Below are 24,702 nucleotides of genomic sequence, written 5' to 3' on the forward strand. Positions count from 1 at the left end.
CTGGTGTGCAATAAGATTTTGTATCCACATAGAATGTCTGTCTTTTTTGTTGCTTTTTGTTATGCAAATCCAGCACCTCCCTTCCTTTGCTGCAGAGGGCCTTTTGGCAGTGACACTGGCGGGCTTCTATTCTGCATGGAAGATGGGCAAATGGAGGTGGGAGTGATACACAGGGCAAGTGTTGCGTATCACAGAACACTACACTCTGCAAACTCCCTGAAGTAGGTGGGGTACGAGTGCTTCTTCAGCCATGTGAGGGTCTGCAAATAGTACATCTAACATTGGAGAAATGTGTAGAAAATGTGTCTACCAAATGCAGAATCCCACAGAGTCTGGAGAAATGAGACATTCTAGTTTTTGTTAATTATTTCAGTGTTGCTCTACCTTCGGGTTGTACTGCTGCCCATCACCATAATATTAGAAAGCCTTCCACACAACATGGACTGTCCTTAGTGAAGCCCTTTGTGGACCACTGGGTCTCATACTTTTTCCCATGGCTCTTGCTCAAATATCATCCTTCTCTTTTTCTGGATCCCATCTACATCTAATCCCACTGTTCTGCAGATTTGGTTATTAAGTTTGGGAGCTTCTGTTGCCACTGGATTAGGTAGAATTCTGTATAGAACATCTAATTTAATCAATCTCTATAAAATGCTGAAATGGATTATCCCACTCACACATTTTCTTTTCTATATGGTAAGAAATTACTTTCACTAAGCCTAATTCAGACTTGAGCTAAAACCACTTGCTGCTTCCAGCTTTCTCGGTATTATCAAAAGAGATTCTAAATTATACTAATAAATAGAAACAATTTCCATCTGCTAAAGAAGAATGAAATAACAAAGATTAGCATTTTAACTTGAGTCACTTACTTGTTAAACAATACACCCTGACCTCAACGTTTATCTACTGGCATGCATGTACACATGGATGTGTGAATAGTGGTTATGAATTTATTCTTGGGGAACAAATACAACATATCAGATATCTATTGTTCAGTTAATATAAGACACCCTGCCTAACAGCAGGAGATATAGAACTGCCTGGTTTGTATTTATACTATTTAGTATTCCGAATAGCCACATTTCTGGATGGTTCAAATTTACCTAACCCATAAGAATTCATGCCTCCTTGCTTAATGTAATTGACCTAGTCTCCTTATTTATTGTTTTGCAGCAATATCTGGCTATTACAAAATCTAAATATTTCTTGACAGCTCTCTGGAAAAATCTGAAGCTAAGAATTCGTATTCATGCTGCATTAATACTTTCTGCCAGGCTGAAGACTTGATTGTTATTAAGCTGGCAAAATTCCAGGTTCTGGCCTAAGAAGTAACATTAGCCCTGTTTTCACTTTTTAATTTGTTACAAGCTATGATACATACATTCATGAGCCTGGAGTGATAGGTGGCCTTGCTTTCCTCCTGACTTTAAAGGAATTTCTCAGAGTGCCTGGTTCAAAAGAGCATCTCACCAGCAACTCATAAAAGTAACTAAACTCTTCTGATCTTTTGCAGCTCCACCTATCCACTTTGTGTAGAGAGTTAAAAAGGAGACTCTGATTTACAAATTTCACTAACGCAAGTGAACTGGGAGGCCATTTGAAGTGCCTGTAGATCCCTTTCCCTCAGATTTTTGTTTGTTGGGGATGGGGGGTTGGATGGGTCTGGGGTTTTGAGGGCTGACTGTTTGGGGAGGCGCAGCATTCCCTACGCCGGTGTAGTGTATTACATTTCTCCTTGTAGGAATGTGCTACTTACGGTGTACTACTTACGGCTGCCAGTCCTGGTGCTCTGCAAGTAGTACATTCCTATGGTGAGAAATTTAACACACTACACCGGTGGACAGAACCCCAGACCGACAGCAGGCTGAGCAGCTCAGCCTGCTGTCGGCCTGGGGTTCCATCCGCTGGCTCCTGCCAGCAGGGGTCCCAGCCGCCGGCCCCGCTCAGCCCGCTACCAGCCTGGGGTTTCATCCGCTGGCTCCTGCCAGCAGGGGTCCCAGCCGCCGGCCCTGCTCAGCCCGCTGCCGGCCTGGGGTTCCATTCACCCAGTGGCAGTGACTGGGACTCCAGCTGGCAGCAGCGTGCCAATAAAAATCAGCTCGCGTGCCGCCTTTGGCACGCGTGCCGCAGGTTGCCAACCCCTGGTATATGGCCTCTATGAGACTAGGTGACTGAAACATCCTAAAACAGAAGCAGGGAAAGAGGAAATGATAACCATATACCCAGAAACGATGCCACATAGATCCCCAGTTCTGCAGCATGTCTATATTGGATCCCTTGTCTTTTGAGTGGAAGGTGGCTTCCTGGTAAATTCCTATTTGTGAATATTTGGGAATATATATTATTCCTAGTATACCTACCTAGTGCATTTCATCTTGAAAGTACTGTTGAAATGCTAATTAATTCTTACACCCCCCTCTCTGAGGCAGCTCAACACTATTTTTGCCATTTCACAGACAAAGAGACTGAGTCAAAGAGGTTAAGTGGCTTACCCAGGCCATAGGGTGATGCAGTGTTAGAGCTGGGATTAGACTTTAGACACGGCTGGGACCCAATGCAGTGTTCAAACCAGGACTCCTTTTCAGCAGGTTTTGATCCGCATTGTTAAGTCCACTCATTCCCTAGCAGTCAGAGTACAATGTGTACCCCTCAGTCCCCACTCATGTATACTCACACTGACCCCAGTGGGGACCCTTTCAGTAGGATCTGCAGCTGTGAAGGAACATGTCTGACCTGCTTGCTCTCCTTAAATCCCTGAGTAAAGCTGATGAAAAGTTATCTATCTTAAGTACTTACATGGCCCCATCACCAAAGCATCAGACTGCCTTACAATCTTCCATGCACTTATCTTCACAACATCCCTGTGAGGCAGGGAAGTGCTACTATCCCCATTGTACAAATGAGGAACTGAGGCACAGAGAGTTTAAGTGACTTGCCCAAGATCACAAAAGAAGCCTGTAGTAGAGCAGGGACTTGAACCTAGGTCTCCCAAGTCCTCAGTCAGTGCCTAACCCCTGGACAATCCTTCCTTATACTACAGCTTTCCATAAGCTTTTTCTGCAGCTGCTCTCTCTGCCCAGAAAACCTCCCACTTCTTTTCAAAGGAGTCTCAGGATTATTGCAGAGGTATGTGTATAGGGGAAACTCTTACAGAGTGACTTTAATGGATGCAGGGTGTAAGGGAGCACTTGACCCAGCACTTATGCCCCATAGTTATTTTTAATGTCTACTTGTTCAGTACCACTTCATGTTACACTGGATTCCCTCCAGTCTGCTAGCCTCCTCTATGTACTCTTATTCGCTTCACCTGGCATGCTTTGTATGCTGAACACATTATTCCTTTTCTCCCCCCTCCAGAACACAAAATGAAAGTGTGGGGAAAAAACAGTCATTTAACAAACTAACCATAACATACTTTTTTAATAAGAAAAGTTACTAGGAAGTTACCACAAGGCTTAGCAATAGGTCCCAGGATAATATTACGGAACCCAGATTTTCAAGCTGGCCAATTATACTGGAAGGAATAATAAATGACCAACAGTGAACTAAGAAACAGAAGGATCATTTCAGATGTAGGAGCAATAAACAGCAACTGAGATTCTATGCAGGTAAATATGCAATATGTCTGCAAGCCAAGAATTAAAAAAAGAGAGACAATCTCAATAAATGATACATTCCTGTTACATATTGATTTTTTAAAAAGAGAGAGATTTGTGTATAATTGTAAGAAAACCCCTCAGCTGCCAGCTGGATGCGTGGCTCTATGGTAGAAGACAAGTACTAGAATGGAGATGGGAGATATAATACAAATCAAAAGACGCAGAATTACTGCTATGAAAAACGCTAGGTAGGCCTTTCCTAATAGATTGTGTCCAGCGCCGGTCACTAGGAACAGGCGCCTGCAATCCTAGTGAAAGTTGCCACTGAAGTCAGTAAGGTGTGCAAGGAGTGCAGGATCAGGTGCTTTGCTAGTAAAGGATGTTATTCCTCTTGAAGAGAGTGCACTGGAAAGGTATCAAAATAGTTTTAATATGAAAAGGAGGACTTGTGGCACCTTAGAGACTAACCAATTTATTTGAGCATAAGCTTTCGTGAGCTACAGCTCACTTCATCGGATGCAGCTCACGAAAGCTTATGCTCAAATAAATTAGTTAGTCTCTAAGGTGCCACAAGTCCTCCTTTTCTTTTTGCGAATACAGACTAACATGGCTGCTACTCTGAAACCAGTTTTAATATGGTGTTTAATAAACAATCTGTGATGTTTAATATGAAGCCAGTGTCAGCCTTTTAAACACTGAATAAGGGACTTGGTGGCATAAATTAAAGTGTTACTGTGACATCTGGCTCACATTGTAACAACCTCTGCATGAGATCTTGCAAGACAAAAGATCTTCAAGACACCACTGTAATGGTTTATCAGCAGTTCCATTATGAAACCCCCTCTCCTGAAAGAGACATCCTCCCATGTTGTTTAACTGCATTTCAGTTTTGATCCTGGATTATTAAAATAAAGAGGAGTTTTGCCACTGATTTCAATGGAAATAAGATCAAGCTATTTATCTTTATCATGCTTAAAATATTTTGGAGGCTATTTTCCAGAGTTCTTGATTTGAGTTTTCACTTAAAGCATATATTTAGTTTCTTTGTTATGTATGAATACATGTGTGTGCGCCTTAAAAATATAGCTCTTAATATCTGAGTTAAGAAGGGATTTCTGAGAACTTTTAAAGTAATCATTAATTACATTAGGAGTTATAATCATTCTAAAGGAACCCTTTACAGTTTTCCATATATCTAATCTAATCTATCTATATACCTCTCTCTATATAGATATAGATATCTATATCTTATTTTTTTAATTGATGCAGCTCTACACCGTAGCAAAATTTAAGACAGACTGCTTTTTAAGTTAATTCATATGCTTATTTTTGATTTTACAACACTATTATACAGATCTCCCTTGAGGTTATTGTCATAGAATTTTTTATTCTTGAAAAATGTCTGTCATCACATGAAGACTCCAGGATCTAAATTTAAATACAATGTTTATAGATGTTATGATGGGGGCGGGGGGAGAGAAACCCTTGAAAATATGTTCAGACCCTATGAAAATCAGGCTGTAAGATTTTACCTCATCAGATTACATAGGATGAATTACATACATGTTATTTCCTTAAAGAGTTCCATCTGGTTGCTGCATCTTGTTTGAAATGATGTATTTGCAGGGCTTTCATTTGAATCTGGCAGTGTTTTTCATCACATGGTATTGACTACTGAAAGTGTTTTGTGATGACATATTGAGAGGATACCTCAGGTGCTCTGAGGTTTTAGCTCACCATCAGATCAAGTGTTTATGCAAAGTTAGGTCTTGTGAGGTTGCCATTAGTTATTGCCATTGGCATATTGCTACGATTCTGATTCAAAGGTTCTGAGCAAGAAGTTGGACTTTCAGAGATTTTCAATAAGTAATATACCTTGGGTATTTACTGCATTATTTAAATACTTAACAATAAAATAATAAATAGCATGAGTCTGGTTCCTGTCATTCTTTCTGTTGGAGGACATTGCTCCTATTGTTAATATGGGGGTGATGGCAAAGTCTAATAACCCAGTTATAAGTAGGACTAGATAGGTTTGTTATTCTATACTGTACTCCCATGTCATCTACCACTAAGTACACTCCTTTTACCTCCTTCTCTCGCTCTCATCTGTATGCCTTCTTCTATGGTTTCAGAGTAACAGCCGTGTTAGTCTGTATTCGCAAAAAGAAAAGGAGGACTTGTGGCACCTTAGAGACTAACCAATTTATTTGAGCATGAGCTTTCGTGAGCTACAGCTCACTGCATCAGATGCATACTGTGGAAACTGCAGAAGACATTATATACACAGAGACCATGACACAATACCTCCTCCCACCCCACTCTCCTGCTGGTAATAGCTTATCTAAAGTGATCACTCTCCTTACAATGTGTATGATAATCAAGGTGGGCCATTTCCAGCACAAATCCAGGTTTTCTCACACACCCCCTTTTTTTTTTTCCAAAAACCACACACACAAACTCACTCTCCTGCTGGTAATAGCTTATCCAAAGTGACCACTCTCCTTACAATGTGTATGAAAATCAAGGTGGGCCATTTCCAGCACAAATCCAGGTTTTCTCACCCTCCGCCCCCCCCACCCCCCCAACTCACTCTCCTGCTGGTAATAGCCCATCCAAAGTGACTACTCTCCCTACAATGTGCATGATAATCAAGGTGGGCCATTTCCAGCACAAATCCAAGTTTAACCAGAACGTCTGGGGGGGGGGGGTAGGAAAAAACAAGGGGAAATAGGCTACCTTGCATAATGACTTAGCCACTCCCAGTCTCTATTTAAGCCTAAATTAATAGTATCCAATTTGCAAATGAATTCCAATTCAGCAGTTTCTCGCTGGAGTCTGGATTTGAAGTTTTTTTGTTTTAAGATAGCGACCTTCATGTCTGTAATTGCGTGACCAGAGAGATTGAAGTGTTCTCCGACTGGTTTATGAATGTTATAATTCTTGACATCTGATTTGTGTCCATTTATTCTTTTACGTAGAGACTGTCCAGTTTGACCAATGTACATGGCAGAGCGGCATTGCTGGCACATGATGGCATATATCACATTGGTGGATGTGCAGGTGAACGAGCCTCTGATAGTGTGGCGGATGTTATTAGGCCACACTATCAGAGGGGTGGGAGGAGGTATTGTTTCATGGTCTCTGTGTATATAATGTCTTCTGCAGTTTCCACGGTATGCATCCGATGAAGTGAGCTGTAGCTCACGAAAGCTTATGCTCAAATAAATTGGTTAGTCTCTAAGGTGCCACAAGTACTCCTTTTCTTTCTTCTCTGGTGCGTCCTACAAATGAATAGCCCTTTCAGTCCCAATGCTCCAGGAACGCGCCCCCTCACTCTCAAATTTCTCCTCGCAATTCACTCATTTATGAAGCACCAAAACTTTAGTCTACATCAGTACAAAGTTTTCATTAATTATTGTTATTAATATTTTTATTTAAAAAAAACCCAACCAGCCAAACTTTCTCCAGGCTTGTAACTTTCTCTGTTTCTCCCAGTGCATTTCTGTTGAGATAGGCCCATGTCTTCTTCTGCATGCATGTTGCTGGTGCCTATCAGAACTTCAAAATAAAATAATAATCAAAGCAGAGAACTTGGAGTAAAGGTTTCTCACTACAACAAATCCCCAAAACACAGGTTACGGCAATGGGAATACCCAACATAGAAGCAACATCCTAGTAGTAGTCAACTGCCCCTAAGACACACAGCCACAAAACACACTCATACCCTTTCTAACAACCTCTCTTTTGATTTCAGCTATATTGTCACCCTCAGTACACACATCACACTGCAAGTCAGCCTTTCAGAGCTAAATTATTTAGGGTTAGAACAGGTCCAACCTCTCACCCATAGTCCTGTGAGCTGCTTGCCATATTAGCATTCTGGTCACAATGCTGAGGACCAGGCTACTTGGTGCTGCTACTCCCCCCATGAATAGGTCTGGACAGAGACTTTGCAGGGCCAGGGTTCTGACCCCACAACCCCAAATCCCAGCCAGCCGATTTGGCAGGGCACCAGGGAAGTAAAAAATCTGAACTTCTCCCTGGTATCACAGGTAGGAGGTGGGAAGAGGGAAGGGAAGGAACTGTGGTTCAGAAAATCTTCTTTGAAGCGGTACTGACACCAACAAGTGGGCAAGTTGGGGTATGTCTGCCATGTTCCAGGAGAGGGCTGCTTTAAACCCTCTCCAGAGCACTACATACAGCCTGGTGGCAGAGGGTCCCTGAAAGAGTCTGTCTTGCAAATACTCGGGTCCCCTTCCCTTTCTGGTCAGCCCCATTCATTTTATGTGCTGTGCTCCTGGTCCCCAAAAGAGCGAGGGTTGCAGAGGGAATAGCCTGCTATGTTCCCACTATGGGAAGGCTTTACACTTCCAGGGCCCTAGCTTGGTTTCCACCAGTGCAATCCAAGGAGTGAATTGAGCCTGTCAGTGAATGCTCCAGAACCCTCTGTAAAGTAGAGAAAATTTATTTAAGTGATATCTCAGAACTGGGATTTAATCAGTGTCAGATCTTAGGATCTTAGGAGTTTCTGTCTCCCTTACTTATATGTGCCTCAGATCATACATACTGGAAATTATATACTGGAAACAAAAAGAGAAGTAAGACAGAAAATTGTATGTGAGGTTTACGTCTTCCAGGAGGCCTCTAAGATCTGTGTGTTTGAAAATGCAGTGAGACAGGAGGTCAACGGCAGCCAATCTGTTGGTGAATCACTGTATATGTTGCCTATAGAAACTAATTAGAGAGCCTTTCCTCTGTTGAAGGAAGCGTGGCAGACATCACTAAACACTGTTATCACTGCTGCAGTTTTTTCTTTACACATTATCCATATTGCCTCTGGAAGCATTTGTGTGGCCTCTGTTTTCCTATCAAGCAACATAAGACATATAATTACTGCACTTTGTCTCACTTCAGTTTGATTTCATTTCTAAAAAGAGTTACAGGCTAACAGCCTATGGTCTAGGTCTGCCACATTTACTCCTGTTTTGAATTTTGGTTAGGGAACATGTTTCACTGATACCCTTAATAGTTGCGGTTGCTTCTGAAGCTAGGGACTGGTCTGCAGACCAGTGAGATGCAAATGGGGCTGGGTTTGGAACTGGGGCACAATCACACCTGGGTTATGCAAGACCTTTGCTCTTCATGGGGTTACCTTTAGAGGTATTGGGGGGTTAAAATGCTGCTGCCCCTTGTAAATGGGCATCGGCCATTGTCAGGTTCAAGAGGATGTAGGGAATAAAGAACGATAATGGTTATGGAACTGGAACCCTGTAGCAGCGCAAAAGGGCCGGTAAATCAGCCAGAGATCAGTGGAGCACTGGGAAGCCCCAGCCTCCCATTCCTAACTGGGTATTATGGGAGTTATAATAGGAAGCATTGCTTTTGCCACTGCTTAGGGTAAAGCTGGGTAATTAATGGGGAAATAATTAGTGAATATTTTAATCGAAAAAAATCCATGAAAATGAGATACATTAATTGACAAATATTATTTGACCATTTCTCATTAAGCAAACACTTCAGTGAGCGACATCTGGGCAGCAGGTACTGTAATGGGAATGAAGCTACTATGTGTTAGAGACAGTTCAGAATAGAAACTACTGCCAACCAGCTGCTTGACTTTGGGCCTGTCCATTGTCTTCAGTGGGGTTTAGGTCAGGCCTTATGTGTTAATATAAAAGCTAGATCTTATAAACTGTCTTTTGTAGGTACTGAAAAATAAATAAGTAGCTACAAAGTCCGCAGCAAGAAGCACACAGTATAAGGCCTCATGCAAAACCCATTGAAATCAATGTCTTTCCACTGAATTCAATGGGATTTAGATGGGCAGCTTTGCACAATTTTGGGGAACAAAAATGGAGATTTAATTTAAAAGCAGTAACGTTTAAAACAGATATTTAACAGCCCAGCTTTGAGAAGATTTGAATGATCTGGGTATCTAAGCACTACACTGTCATTCACTGGTATAAATAAGTTTCTTTTTCTTATTGATTACTTTGAATAAATAAAATACTTTCATTTTTAAAAGTAGGAATTCCTTAAATGTGAATGATGTTCGTAGGGTAAGGTTGGCAACGTAAATGGATGGGAGCTGATCCTTTGCTGAAGCTAGTGAGCATACAGTGCAGCTCTAGAAGGGAGGGGTTGCAAAGCTGTCCAGGTACCAAGCCAATCTCATTGTGTAAACTAGAGCAGCCTGAAGGCTGCTATAAATTATGCCACCCACCAATCCTAAAAATGCCAATAAGGGATCAGTGGGTACAGGGAAGCCCCATCCACTCTCCCTTAACTCTCAGTCTTGTTCCTGCAATGACATAAAGGAGCAGGGGCCTCGGAGCCACTACACCAACTTTAGGGACAACTTTGCACCAGAACAGCACAAAGGAGACTCTCAACCTTTATTTATCAAACATAGCACAAACTAGAGTGAAAATCATAAACACTGTAACTTTACAGTCCAAAAAGTTGTCTGGAGTTGAGATGATTGACCTAAATTATACCTTTGTTGGTACATTCTTAAAAAAAAAAAAAGAGAGAGAGAGAGAAAGCTAATATGTCTAAATCTTCTATGTTATAGGGGAAAACCTCCAGTGATACTAAAATCTGAGTGTGTGAAGCAATTTCTTTTCTTTTTTTTTTTTCTTTTTGTGCCCAGGAGACAACCCTTTTAGAATGATTACAGCCATTGCATACTGTGTATCAACCAAAGAAAATTCAAAGTACTAGTAAATCAACTTCAAAAAGCATGGTATTTATGAGATAACTGTACGTTCACTATGCTTTTCCAAAGGCTTGGGTTAAGCCCAAGGGTTGTGATTGTATTATAACAGCTATTTTCATTATGACTTATTGGTAAAGCAGTTTACTCTTAAAAGACATTTTTATGCTATTTGTGAACCATGCAACATGCTAGGGTTTATATCTCTTATTCTCTATAATTGTGTTAAATGCAGCAAATGATTACAAACTGTTAACGTTAGTTCTTTTATACAGAGTTTCAACTCTTCATAATTGTGGGCATTCATGCATATTTTGGGAGCACAATATTATTGCTTGTATTTGCACTTGTAATAAGGTACATGTGCAAATGATCATGTAGATTGCCCACTGGTAATTTACACGTATATTTTAACTATGATGTGTGTAGTCACCATAACTGTGCATGCAAAGTATATACACATTCTTCAGTGTGTGATTAGAAACTCTAGAGACCGCATTGTAAAGCACAACTAGCTAATTTATATTTATATTGCTTTCCTTGTTTGGCTATGAGACATACACAATCCAAGCTCTAGACCATTAAATACTGCAGAGTTGCACATAGCCCATTTTAAGTTACACTGCCCCCGGAAAAAGCAAGGCCAAAAACATTATGTCATAACAAGATTTGCTTTCTCTTCTTTTATCCAATAGTAATTTTGCATTTATACAGCATCTTGCATCCATAGATCAGCCTGGTAAAATGCTGGGTATGCAACTTCACAATGGAGAGATGGGTTCAGCTGAGGAACAGACCTGCCAGTCCTTCAGAAGGAATTTCTAAAGTGAAGTTTATAGCATTTTAGAGGTAGGGGGTGTATTGAAACTATCTTTGTTATCCGCGGGTACCATAGAGCCATACGGTGAATGGGAACCAGATTTTGCCTTTGGATGTGCACATGCAAATCCGGAAGTCGGTTGTAAAAGTGAACCAAGAGAAGCTGCAGTCACATATAAAAGGGGTAGAACTTGGTCGCTTAACAAAGGATGTCGAAAAAACTGACAGCATATATTCTGTCAACAGGTACATGCGTATCCCACTGAGGTGTTCGGAGTTAGGAATTTTCATTGAAGGCTGAAAGTATTTAAAAAAAATAAAAAACCCAGAGATTTTGTGTACTAAATTTGAATTAGAAACAAGCCACAGTATTTTCAGCTCCAGAGAAACATTTTTCAGTAGTAGTCTGGAAGGTAAAACAAATGGTGACCCAGTTCCTTTTGCAACAAGAGAGGAAACAGGAGCCATCAGCATCAGGGAAACCTTAGGCAAATAGTAATTTCCCCCCCAACAAGATATGGTTCAATAATTTGGAAATAAGCAATAAATGCCATAACAATGGAGGTAAATCTTTCCGGAGTCAGCAGAACTGGTCTCCCTTGCCTTTGCTCCATATAGTTACAAGCATTTGCTATTCATTCTGTTATGACTACCTGGGAAGGAGTCTGAATGCAGAGTGTCTGAGGGATGAAGAGTTTGAAAAGAAAAATGTATCTGTATATCATTGGTATTCATGAGAAAATTCACATTAGATGCCATAAATCAGGTGCTCAGGAGACAATACAGAGATCAGGAATAATGGTGAGCCAAAAATATAAGCCTGGCTGGGACAGACTTCAGCTTCTTTCTTGGTAGCTGAGTACATGAAAGGGAGAAATAGATATTATAGGCCAAATTCATAGTTAGATCTCATGACATAGATATTTGTGTAAGTGGATGGGAGGGAAGGTTGGGATTGCAGAATAAAATCCTCCAACACAGCTATCAAGAAGAGTAAGATAAGCACACTCCTAACTTATCTCCCCCTAGTTTTAGACACACACTCTATCATATCCTTCTTTCTCTCTTCCTGCTACACTTCCACACTTCCATCTCCTTGCCATGTGAATTATGCCAACACACTCTCACTGGTGTATATTTTGGTCCCATCATTAACATCACTAGTGAATTTGACCTACATCCTCTGCTGTTAAACCCTCTATTTTTCCTCTTTGGTCAAAGTGTTACTATTTCCGCAATCATGGCACAGCATTTTGTCATCGGTAAAACTGTCAATGAGCTTGTATTTAACAAAGAGTAAAATCTTGTAATTTTCATTGCCCAGCAATGTTCTCCTCTGTAAAATGTCGGTTTTCCACCTGAAGTGACTGTCTTTCACTTTTAGAAAATGAACAGACAATCACAGCAGACATGAGAAATGTTGCACATTTTCATGAAAATCTGTTACGCCACCAGAAATGACTCTGGCCCAGACTAAGACTATGTCTATACTGTGTACCTTTCAATGGCGCAGTTGGGCCACTGCAGCCGCGCCATTGTAAGGTAAGCAGCGTAGTCACTCTTTGTCACTGGGAGAAAGGTCTCCCGGCGACAAAATAAAACCACCCCCAACGAGGGGCAGTAGCTTCAATGACAGGAGAGCAGCTCCCGCCGACAAAGCGCTGTCCACACCGGTGCTTTTAATCGCTAAAACGTTTGTCATGCGGGGTCAGGGGGTTCACACCCCTCAGCGACAAAAGTTTTAATGGCGAAAGTGCCAGTGTAGACCAAGCCTAAAACTAGCAAACGGGTTATTCAAAAAGAAAGGTTAGTAACAAAATAAAGTTTTAGAAAATAACCCAAAGCACAAATCTACTGAGTATTGTTATGCTATTTCATTATATATCTGTCAGCTCATCCTAGTGATGAAATAAATCTATATATCATATGCTTCTAAATTCTTCCTGTCTAAGAGAAGAACAATCAAATTTCAAACTTTGGGCTTAAGGCATAAAAGAATTTTCCCTTTATCTACCACATCACACTGGATACGATGTCACAGGAGTTAATACATTTGTTTACACCAGGCATGAATTTGGCCCCAAATCATCAATAGTCTAGATGCTGAGACAGAAGTAATTCATGAGTATATTACACTGTGTCCATCCTTTCCAATAGAGCTGGGCAGATTATTGTCTGTGAAAAAAAAGACTCAAAAGTAACAGTCACACAGTAACATGCAACACAATCTGACTAAGACTGGAAGAATTGGGCCCTTAGTGATTCCTTTATACCCACTTCAGCTATCTTTTTGTCCATCAGACTATATAGATATATTCATTTCAAGCATGCAACTATATATACCAAGCACATAACCATATGACCCCCACATATGACTTATTATTCATTTGCCCCCCTCCAATGTCAAAAGGAGAGGAAGTGACAACTAGAGTATAATATCTGATGGGTGAATTCTTTTCCATTGATTTGTTTGCTCTAATGGGAAAGCAGCAAAACACCAGTACTGACTACTTTTGTAACAAACGTATTTGTATACATTACGTGCTGTTAATAAATAGACATGCAACCAGTACTTCTATGGGAAAAATCTAATGTCTCCCCCATGATCATATTTAGTATGCCTTGTTTTTTATCTAAGTAGATTGTGTGTTTAAAGTATGGCATAACAATTATAATAAGTGATAGCATTACATCCAGAAAACAAAGAGTATGACAGCACGATTTATCATGTTAGTTTGCCTGATTTAATGCCAGACCGGGGTTCTAGTCTGAACCAGATTTTCTCCGACTATAAATATTTCAGGGTTTTTTCATTTATTCTTGATTTAGTTTGACAGTAAATAATCCCATGGAAGCTGTTGTTGGAAAGCTGTTGTAAAAATTATTAAGTACTTGTTTGCCCGTAAGGTCCTTGTTTCTGGCAGAGTTTAAATAAGTAAAATAGTTGGGCTACCTAAAGAAAATAGATTTAAAAAAAAATTTTTTTTACTATCATGTGCAATAGTTTGTGGGTTTGAGGTTAGAAGTGGGACAGCAGTTACAAATCAGAAAATTAATAAATATCTTCAGCTTATATGAATGCCATGATTACTGGATACGTAGTCTTGCTATTGGCAGTGGCATGTGCCTCTGGGTTACAAGAGACCCAGGTTTAGATGCAGTTTAAGTAGGTATTATTACATGCTTCAGCAGAACAATCTGACTACTAGGTTTCTTTTTTCCAGAAACCACAAGCCATTTATATACTCATAGATTAATATTGAACTGCCTGTCTCTGAAAGCTAAAAATAGTCAAGCAAAGCTCAACTGTGCATCAGACACAGTCCTGTTGTTGGGGGTAGTATGGAGATGCATCACCTCAGATGAGGGTGGGGGCATCAATGTCATTTGAAGAGATACAATGCTTCCAGCTCCCTGTTACATTGGCTGTTGAAGAAACCCCTTCAGAAGGCGTGTGTGAGAGATACTCTCCCCAGGATGGCCACCCAACTCCTCTGTCTGACACGTCTGGAGGTGGAGCTGAGGTACAACTCACTTTCCACCCCTGGCTCTCCACCCTCTTCAGTGTGCTGTACATCCTCAGGGGAGATGGAAAAGAGCAGTCACTATATTCCCTGTGTCCAGAGGGACTGCGATTCTGCTAAGCCCTGACACAGGCTATGCCCTTTATTCCCTCCCCCACCCACTGCACACCTGCATATCAACCCAGGTCTAATCCTTAAGGTTTAGGACAAACCTAAACAAAATTACCACCATAGTTTCAGATTGGGCAAGATATTCTTACCCACTTCTAAATCCTTGAAAATCCCTTCTTTTCACATATTCATAACTGTCTAAAACTTCACCTTTTGAGATACGTTTTAGGCGAAATCGGTTGGAAGATAGGTGCTATTAGTAGGGTACATATACTGTGAATTCTGATTTGGTAGCATTTTACAACCACTTTGTACAGGTGCAAATAACACCTAATGCAGAAACCGTAGAGACTCAGGCACTTGTTTGTCTTTTATGAGAGCATCTGCAATCCATTAAGGCCAAGCTTTTAAAGTTAGATTCCTAAGTCCATATTTAGGCACCTGAATAAGTTGTGTGATTTTCAAAAGTGCCGAGCACCAAACATCTCTCACTCTCTTAAATCTTACTTCTTGCTTACATCAGTGTAAATTAGGAGTAACTCCACTGAAATAAATAGATCCACACGGCTGTAAAGTGGGAAAAAGGAGAGGAGAATTGGGCCCTAAATGTCGAACCTAGTTTGTCAGTGGACAATTTTCAGCACTTAAAAGGTGCAGAATGATTTTCTAATTTGATAGACCCACTTTATCGAGTGCTTTCCAGTTTTAACTTTTTAATGAACTGATTCCCAACAATAAATTACTAATTTGCCATTTGGGAGTAAAGGCCAAACTGATCCTTTTTTTTTTCTTGATTTAATTCATCATACAATGACTGAAATGTCAGAGGAAATTAGCACAAATTGTTATTTAAACCCTTGAGGAAACATGTTTTATTTCTCAAGAATAACCCTTCCAAAAAAAAAAAAAAGATTTTTATGTGTATGATATTATATTGCTTTAACCTTAATCGTGAAAGTTACAATTCTACTATTAGTATAAACCCTGTTCATTCCCCTAGATCTGCCAATGCATCTCTTCCAGCCCATGGTGAAGATGGAAGAGCCACTTCCTTTTGGCACTATGTCCCCAGCTCCTAGGGCATTATGAGGATTCTCTGCTGGGTCCTGGATTCATTCAAGTGTAGGGGAAACTCTGAGTTTGCTCATAGCTTGGGTGAGATGCTCACAGTCCCCCAGCAAAGCCCCATATGAAATGCATAGATATTTTTTTCCGATAAGCCCCCTATCTTTAGTTATTAGCAGATATTATTTCTTTTATAGTTGCATTTTCAATCATACTGATAAAAATTGAAGGGGGATAACCAAGAAGGTCCTCATTAAAACCACAGTGATCCTCATTAAAACTGGCAATCACCATTTGCTAGTAAAATTAACATTAAGGTGGTATTTGTGGCATTTCCTTCCCTGGAGTGTATTTAGCATGTGGAATAATGTGGAATACTACAACATTTATCAAGGTTTGTGTGTGGGGGGGTTGTTTTGTTTTCTGGTGACTAATACATCTGATTTAAGGTATTTAAAGAAGACCACAGAACTGAGCTATGAAATCCTATTGCTAGTATGAGAAAGTGAAGAATTAGAGAGTCTAGTAATCTGTAATTTGAAACCCACACAAATATCAACGCTTGTTTTCAGAATTCTTATCTGACTTATTAACTTTTATCCATCCCTCTTATAAAATAAAATGTTTTATATTAAAGAACATACACCGGATTCTCAAGCTGAAAAACTCCTAATTTCAGTGGGACATTTATTTATTGCAGTGGGACAACGGGGCCATATGCATTTGGAATATGGGCCATGACAGGGCTCCTTCCCCACTCTGAACTCTAGGGTACAGATGTGGGGACCCGCATGAAAGACCCCCTAAGCTTATTCTTACCAGCTTAGGTTAAAAACTTCCCCAAGGTAGAAACTTTGCCTTGTCCTTGAACAGTATGCTGCCACCACCAAGCGTTTTAAACAAAGAACAGGGAAAGACACCACTTGGAGACGTCTTCCCCTCAAATATCCCCCCAAGCCCTACACACCCCCTTTCCTGGGGAGGCTTGAGAATAATATCCCAACCAATTGGTTACAAAATCATCAAAGACCCAAACCCCTGGATTTGGAACAATGGAAAAATCAGTCAGGTTCTTAAAAGAAGGATTTTATTAAAAAAAAAAAAAGGTAAAAATCATCTCTGTAAAATCAGGATGGAAAATACTTTACAGGGTATTCAGATTCAAAACACAGATGATCCCCCTCTGGGGAAAATCTTAAAGTTACAGAAAACAGGAATAAACCTCCCTCTTAACACAGGGAAAATTCACATAAAACAAAATAAACTAATCTGCCTTGCCTGGCTTACCTCTACTGGTTGCAATATTGGAGACTTGGATTAGGATGGGTTGGAGAAGATGGATTTCTGTCTGGCCTCTCTCAGTCCCAAGAGAGAACAACCACATAAACAAAGAGCACAAAAAAAGCCTTTCTCCCCCCTCCCCGACCCTAAGATTTGAAAGTATTTTGTCCCCTTATTGGTCCTTTGGGTCAGGTGCCAGCCAGGTTAGCTGAGCTTCTTAACCCTTTACAGGTAATAGGATGTTGCCTCTGGGCAGGAGGGATTTTAAAGCACTGTATACAGAAAGGTGCTTACCCTTCCCTTTATATTTATGACAGGCCAAATTCTGGCTTTTGTTGTGCATATGTGCATGACAGCAGAAGTTGCATGGATTGTAGGAACTCCATTTGTATTCCAGCCAATTCCAAGACAAAAACCATCTAGCAGAATTACAGAGCAGGCAGCATTTGGGGGTGTGATTTAGCCTATTTATGTACACGTACTGTCCCCCATCCAGCTAATGGCTCTCTGAACAGATCCATAGAGATTCTTCCTACTTCTTAGCTGGGGAAATGTATTCCTGTGCCAAGGGTCCATGAAAGGCCTATGCCTTATTTAAGTCCCTCTAGAGCAACATTTTGAGAGCTTAATGGAGCATAAGGTACACACAGGACTTGCCTGAGCTGTTTCCCCAGGGCTGATTTTCAGCTATTAAGTGGCAGAAAGAATCTGTAGGGATCTGTTCATAGAACCTCTTGCTATATGAGTGAGACCATACATGCATAAACATGAGGATCATGCTTCTGTGCCTGAGGTCTTTTCTAACATCTAGCAACAGCAAATGGCCTCTAGGGACAGAAACTGCTATTGAGGATTACCATGCCACTGGGGAATCCCAGCCATGACCCCTTTCCTCTGGCCGTACTCTTCTTCCTGCTATAGCTGGGAGGAGGAATGGCATTACAAGAAGCCTATATTTCAGGTCTATGGCATCTGAAAATCACCTTTACTTCCCTGCACGAGTTATGCCGCATTTGGAGACAGGCTGTCCCACAGTGCAGCTGGAAATGGCAACACCACAAGGGAAGTCCTGGCTCTGTGTATTTGGTTTATATTTACATTTTAACGATTCAACATGTCTCACTATTTTTTTTAAACAGAATATAAAGACAGTTCCAGGAAGATATATTTTATTCTCTGCTGATTGGATGGGAGGGATTTTTGACCTTGGAAAGTGGAGATGATGTTGCTATGGAAACTAGTAATTCTGCTGCCACTCCTGAGCTGCAACACAGGTAAAATGGCCCATTATTACTGTTTGTGATTGATAAATATGTCTGCATCGTAATTCCTTTTTTTAAAAGAGAGGCAATTACCAACACTAGCAGTACTTATTCTCATGAACCAGTGAGTAAGCAGCTTTTCTTTAGGAAATCCTTTATTGTTCAGCAATACACACTGCTGACTTTGAACCAGAAAAAAAAAAAAAAACATGTTTGAAGTGCTACAAGAAAGCAAGATATTGGGCATCAACATACTTCTAAGCTGTGCCATTCAAAAAGGAAAAATAGAAAGTTATATATCATGAGAAATGTGTGACTATCTTCCAATTTTCAGAGGATTGTCTGTTAACTGAAGTTTTCACTCAATGTGCATCCCAAAATGTGAAAATTAGCATGCCTATTTCTGATGTTTTTGGTCCATTAACCAAACAATTTGCATCTTCTTTTCTGCAGTTTATTTGGATTGTCTACGTTAAGGGCCCAATCTTTCTCCCGACAAAGTCAACCCCTAAATTTGCATTGACTTTTAAAGGTTTTAAAGCAATTGGTCTATTTGTCAAATATTTATGATGTAATTATATTAATTATAGCAACCTCAAATGATGCTTAAATTAATTATATCATGCATGAATCAGCAGCTGTATTTGACCTGAAGAATGAACAGAAGATAATGTAGTATGCAGCCTGAGGTAGCATTTTAAAATAAAATTAAAATGTAACCAGGTCATATTTGATCTAATAGACTCTAGGTATAATCTAGAATTTTAGTATTTCAGTAATATAGATCTTGCCATTAGATGAATGCTTAACAGCAGCTGCGTCAATGACAAATAGCCACGTATTAAGCATTTTAAAGACTGTTTGTTTCCTTGGCAACCTGGATTCCAGTATATCAATTAAAATAATTACATTCTGTTATTATCTCTGCTTTAATTCTGGACCAAGTCCTCTGCCTGTTGCACAGTCTGCGTACTCACAGACCCATCATCCCTGCCCTTGTCCTCAGCCTCTCCCCATATTCAAAACACCCTGGAATGCACTAAGACACTCAGTATATGCTGTGTGAACACTGCCTTCCCTCTCCCTCATGAGCTCTGGAAGCTCAGTTCCAGTCAGGGATCAGATGAGGGGGCAAACAGATGTACTGATCCTCTCCAAAGCTCTGCCCACAAATCAAGCTGTGACTGTTCCTGGGCATACCCAGGGTTATGAGGCATTGGACTACACCTGCTCTTAGCATGAAGAAGTCTTGGCTGTGCCTTCCAGAGGTCAGCTCCCCAAACTCCACTAGTCACAGGCAACACAAGCACTCCACACTATGCCTGCTCTCTCTCTCTCTCTCTCTCTCTTTCTCTCTCTAGATTAGCGATAGGCACACTTCAACCCCCGAGCCCACCAAATGACTCCCCGGAGTGCCCAGCCCCTGTTCTACTAGACCTTCATTCATAGTTTCTCTGCGTCCAAAGAAGCAGGACACTCGGCTTACTAGTTTCTCCTCAGATTGCCACTCTGTTTGGCACACAGTACTTCAATATGTTTATAGTGAAAACAAGTAAAAGTCTTTTAAACAAAGTATAGAGATTCGAGTGATAGGAAGTCGAAGTATTGGAAAAAAATCTTTACATATAAAATAAAACCATAGCACACATTCTAGAACCTAGACTTACTTATCTAGATACTGTCATGTCTTATACAGCAATGCTTGCCCAAAGTCCTTTTAATGTTTTTCAGCCAAGCTTAGTTGTGATCTTCCATTCATGAGACAAGTCACACTGGCAGCTTGCCTCCTTACTGAAAGACCCGTGGTGTCTCTTTGCACCCCCAGACATACCAGAACAGTGCATTATCCTTCATAAGCAGGACACCCCCTACTGATTGTTTTTCCCCTGTATACTCCTTTCTTATAGATTTTTCAATCTCTTAATCAGCATCTGGCTCAGTATTCAAATAAGTGCACAATACACAATGGCCAGACAGAGGGATAAAAGTCTTTTACCCACAGCCTGAAAGGAGCCTGTCTCATACATGTCACCTCCTAGTTACCTGCCTTAAGAACATAATTTTCAGTATAGACACATAACTCCTTAAATACTATCCATCCTCACGTTTAGCAATATCATCATGAAAAGTGGGCTACTTCCTCTCGGTAGAAGCTTCACATGCCACCGTTTAGTGGATTATTATGCTTATATCCAACCTAGGGGATCCCTGTAAAGTCCTATGCACCCCCATGCCGGTTGGCATCAAGAAGTCCCTGGATCACACAAGCCTCCACCTACTTGAGATGCCACTGACACCAGATTTACAGAGTTTTATTATAGCATTGTCCCTCTTCTTCCTTGCCTTCTTTTGTCAACAGTGAAGTAGTTAACAGTGCTGACATTTGAACCATCATCATTAGGCTTCAGAATCTTCACCCATTTGAGATGAATTTCACACCTATCAAAGCTATTGATTCAGGTTGCCTGGAGACTCACACAGACATCACTACATCATTATACACTCAGTTCTTAATCTGCATCAGTGGATATACTCATTTTATTACTATTTCAAGATGTTTATTATCCTGCATGACTGATTTATGTTCTAACTATTCCCTTTCCTAGTGTTTATCAATATTTATTTTAAAAGGTGTGCATGATTTTGTAATTATGTAAACTTATTTTCATATTCTTGTGCAAACATTGTCTTTTAAAAGGAGCTCAGTATGCCGGACATTTTTGAGTTAAGGGATCCAAAAAGTGTACTGTTACACTGGAATATTCAGTTTTGTGAAGACTATTATAATATAGATGAAAGACTTGAAAACAATAGAAAAATGATGTCCAAGAAAGATAGCATTCAAAAAAGTCTCATATAATCGTGTTATTAGTAAATCAGGTACATAATACAGCAATCTTGGCTTGATCCTACTACAATTTATATGAATGGCAAAATTACCATTGACTTAAATGAGAGTAGAACCAATTTGACCAAGTATATGAATGTTCATATTCTCAGCTAGTATAAATCGGCATAGCTCCATTGACTTCAATGCGGATTTATACCAGCTGAGGATCTGGCCTGAAATCTCCATAGTGGCCATAATCAATCCCACTGTAAAAAGACAAAACTTCTTTGATTTCTTAAAAGCACGGAGTTACACTGGTGTGGAACTGGTATAAGGGGAGTTAAGTATCGGAACCAATAAGTCTACAAATAATATCTTAATTAAATTAACTGCATGCAAGACAAATATATATGTGTGTGTGTATATATATTCCTGAGAACCACAGATCTTACATGCAGCAACAAATATTCCTTCCATTTCTCATTTTTCACAGACTATGTTTATGTGGCTCAACAAGGTTTTTTTTTTGAATAAATAAAATAGTAACAATAATGTATGCATGCACAGAGGCACAGTGAAGGAACAGATTGGGCTTTTCTTTTCTTCTTCTGCTTCTTCTTCTTCAATAACCCACTGCTATTTCAATGAGATAATCAGATCTCCACATATCACCAGAGGCAAGGAGGAGGATGAAGATAAACTCAGTGATCATTATTTTAAATTCTGTATATTTGTTATAAGGATGCCTAGTGGCTGTCTCTTTCCCATTCTTGCTGAAATGCAAATGTCACTTGGTATTAATATGTTGAGGGAGAAAATCCAACTTCAGGAATAAGGACTTGGACAGAATGTTAAAAAGCTGATCATAATAGAGCAGTGGACATTCTATTTGTGAAGGAGAAGCATTCTTTCTTCTCACCATCTCTCAATCTTTACCCTATCTGCTCTGTCACTTCCAGCCCTTATTCTGCAAGGATAACGGCAAGTCATCTCAGAAATTAGAGGAAGGATGTCCTTGTGGGTTAGGCACTATGCCGAGGCTCAAAATCGGGTTCAGTTCCCAGTTCTGCCACAGACTTCCCATGTGATCTTGGACAAGTCACTTAATCTCCCTGTGCTTCAGTTCCCCATTTATAAATAGGGAAAATAATATTCTCTGTTCCCATTTTTTTTTCTGTCTTTTCTCTTTAGCTTCTAAGCTCAGTGAAGTAGAAACTCCGTGTGTGTGTGTGTGTGTGTGTGTGTGTGTGTGGTGCCTAATACATTGGGGCCCCAACCCCTGCTGGGGCTACTGGGCACCACTGTAATACAAGTAACAATGATATTATTAATATAAAAGAAAAAATATTGAAAGCAGCTCAGCGACTCTCCCATCCCTTTTCTCCCTCCCACTTTAGGCTGCGGGCGGGGGGGGAAATAACCCTACTCTGAGATTGGGTCTTGAGGGAGGGGACACAGAAGTCCCACATGTTCTGCACTCCCTCCCAAAAGCAGCTCAAAATGATGTTAGATGGGAAGTAGAAACAGACCTGCCAGGGACTGCCTGTTGAGCAGTGAAAGGAGAGGGGAACTGTACGCTCTAGTCTGGTTTTCACAGTAGCCAGTCTGCTGTTTCATTCCCAAACTCCCCCTTGAGTTCTCTGCCATTTGGGAATAAGTGTGGGGTGGGGCGGGTTACCTTTGCTGCTAAGGTCGCCACCCAAAGTTGCCGATTCTGTGGGTGCTCCAGGGCTGGAATCCTTACAGAAAAAACAGTAGTGGGTGCTCATCATCCACTGGCAGCCCTGCGGATCAGTTCCTCCCGCTTCCCCCAGCGCCTTCTGCCCACCATGATCAGATGTTCAGCAGTGAGCAGGGGGTGCTGGGTGGGAGGGGAGGAGCAGGGGCAGGAAGAGGTGGGGGAGGAGGGCGGGAAGAGGCAGGATGGGAAGAGGCAGGGCAGGGGTGGGGGCTTGGGGAAGGAGTGAAGTGGAGGCCTGGGGAGGAGTAGGGGTCGAGTACCGCAGGGGAACTCAGAAAGTCAGCACCTTTGTTGCCACCTATTGTTTCTGGATTTAAAGATGCTTTTTTTTTGCTCTCCCCTCTCCACCAAGAACCCTTCACCCTTACCTGCCCCCAAGACTCTGGGACATGAGCTCTCCCCTACCAGATTTCTTGCAGCTGCTGGTCTTCAAGGAAGAAACTGCAGTCTCTTTCTAAGATAGTTACTGCTTCTGCAGCTGGCCTGTGCCCTGCTGACACATGGACTCACTTTGTCAGGGTGTAAAAAGAAAAAGAAAGAAAGAAAGAAAGAAAGAAAGAAAGAAAGAAAGAAAGAAAGAAAGAAAGAAAGAAAGAAAGAAAGAAAGAAAGAAGATTGTGAGTTGGGATGCACCTAAACATCCAAAATTAATCACACACATTATATATACTGAAGACCAAGACTGGCTAGACCTTCCTTTCACATTCAGTGGGAGATGTAGTTGTGTCTTCTGTGGCTGGATTTTGAAACCATTTAAGCTGGGAGAGAAATTCCCTGACGTAAAATGCTCCAGTATTCTTTTAGGTTGTAGCATGATGAATATGGAAGACATTACATCCCAGGCTCTGCCCACAGTCTCTTATAGTTTTATTTTTACCATAACAGCACCTTTAAGAATGGAACAACAGACCATATATTAAGACAAGTGACATCTTGTCCAGTCCAGAAATGTAGAGGCCTATCTGAACATACAATGACACTTGGATGGCCACCGAGGAGTCAGAGTTCTGATGATCAGGCACCTCTCTGAAGAGATGGAGGTTCTCATGACCTGGGGAAATACTGACCATGAGAGTCTTCTGAAAATGAGTTCAAAGCAATAGAATATGGGTTAGTTGGTGATGGGACATCATTCTCAGAAGCATTAGTTGTGATATTTAAAGGAGGGCCTCTCCCTCCACCTTTTGGTGTATGATGGGATGTCAGTCTGCATTCTGACACCAGTTGAGGTGCCTGTAATTTGGAGGCATTTCTTAAGATGGTGAAGCCTCTTTTCCCAATGCTCAGAGCATGCAATGAAGGCTGGTGTAGAGTGGGAGAGATGAGGCAATGCACCTTCCTCCTCCTCTTCAAGAATACCCAGAGGGATCTTTCCCTGCAGTGCAAAGATTGCTGTTGTGGCTGATCTTGAGGTGGGCAATACAAGGGAGGGAGAAGGCTCCCACGCAAGTGCTAGCCACAGTCTGTCCCTCAGTGAACAGCAGCACATGCATTCAAACATAAACAAGAGTCTAAATCTTTTTTCCATTGACCAGAAAAATACTGTTGTCCACAAAGCAGTAGAGCAGAAGAAGCACCAGCTGGCAGAAGAAATCTTCTCTGTGGTGCATAGCAGATAGGGAATTAAAAATAACCATTCCTAACAGATTGTACCCTTAAGGCTGTTAATGTAAATGTGTTGGTGACTGCCAGCTTTGCAGAAATCACTCAAGGGAGGTACCTATCACACAGGTTTTCCATGTAATGCCT

General features: G+C 40.9%; 1 protein-coding gene across 1 annotated transcript in view; it reads left to right on the forward strand.

Moving 5' to 3' along the window:
• The window catches only part of CNTN6 (contactin 6), a 228,021-nt gene that overhangs the window by 25,811 nt on the left and 177,508 nt on the right, over positions 1-24,702 (forward strand). The window contains exon 2 of the mRNA XM_073351147.1: positions 18,260-18,394. Within this exon, the coding sequence (XP_073207248.1) occupies positions 18,340-18,394 (55 nt within the window). The 5' untranslated portion in view covers positions 18,260-18,339. The remainder of the gene's footprint in view (positions 1-18,259; positions 18,395-24,702) is intronic.

Source organism: Lepidochelys kempii, chromosome 7 (assembly GCF_965140265.1).
Source record: "Lepidochelys kempii isolate rLepKem1 chromosome 7, rLepKem1.hap2, whole genome shotgun sequence".
NCBI lineage: Eukaryota > Metazoa > Chordata > Testudines > Cheloniidae > Lepidochelys > Lepidochelys kempii.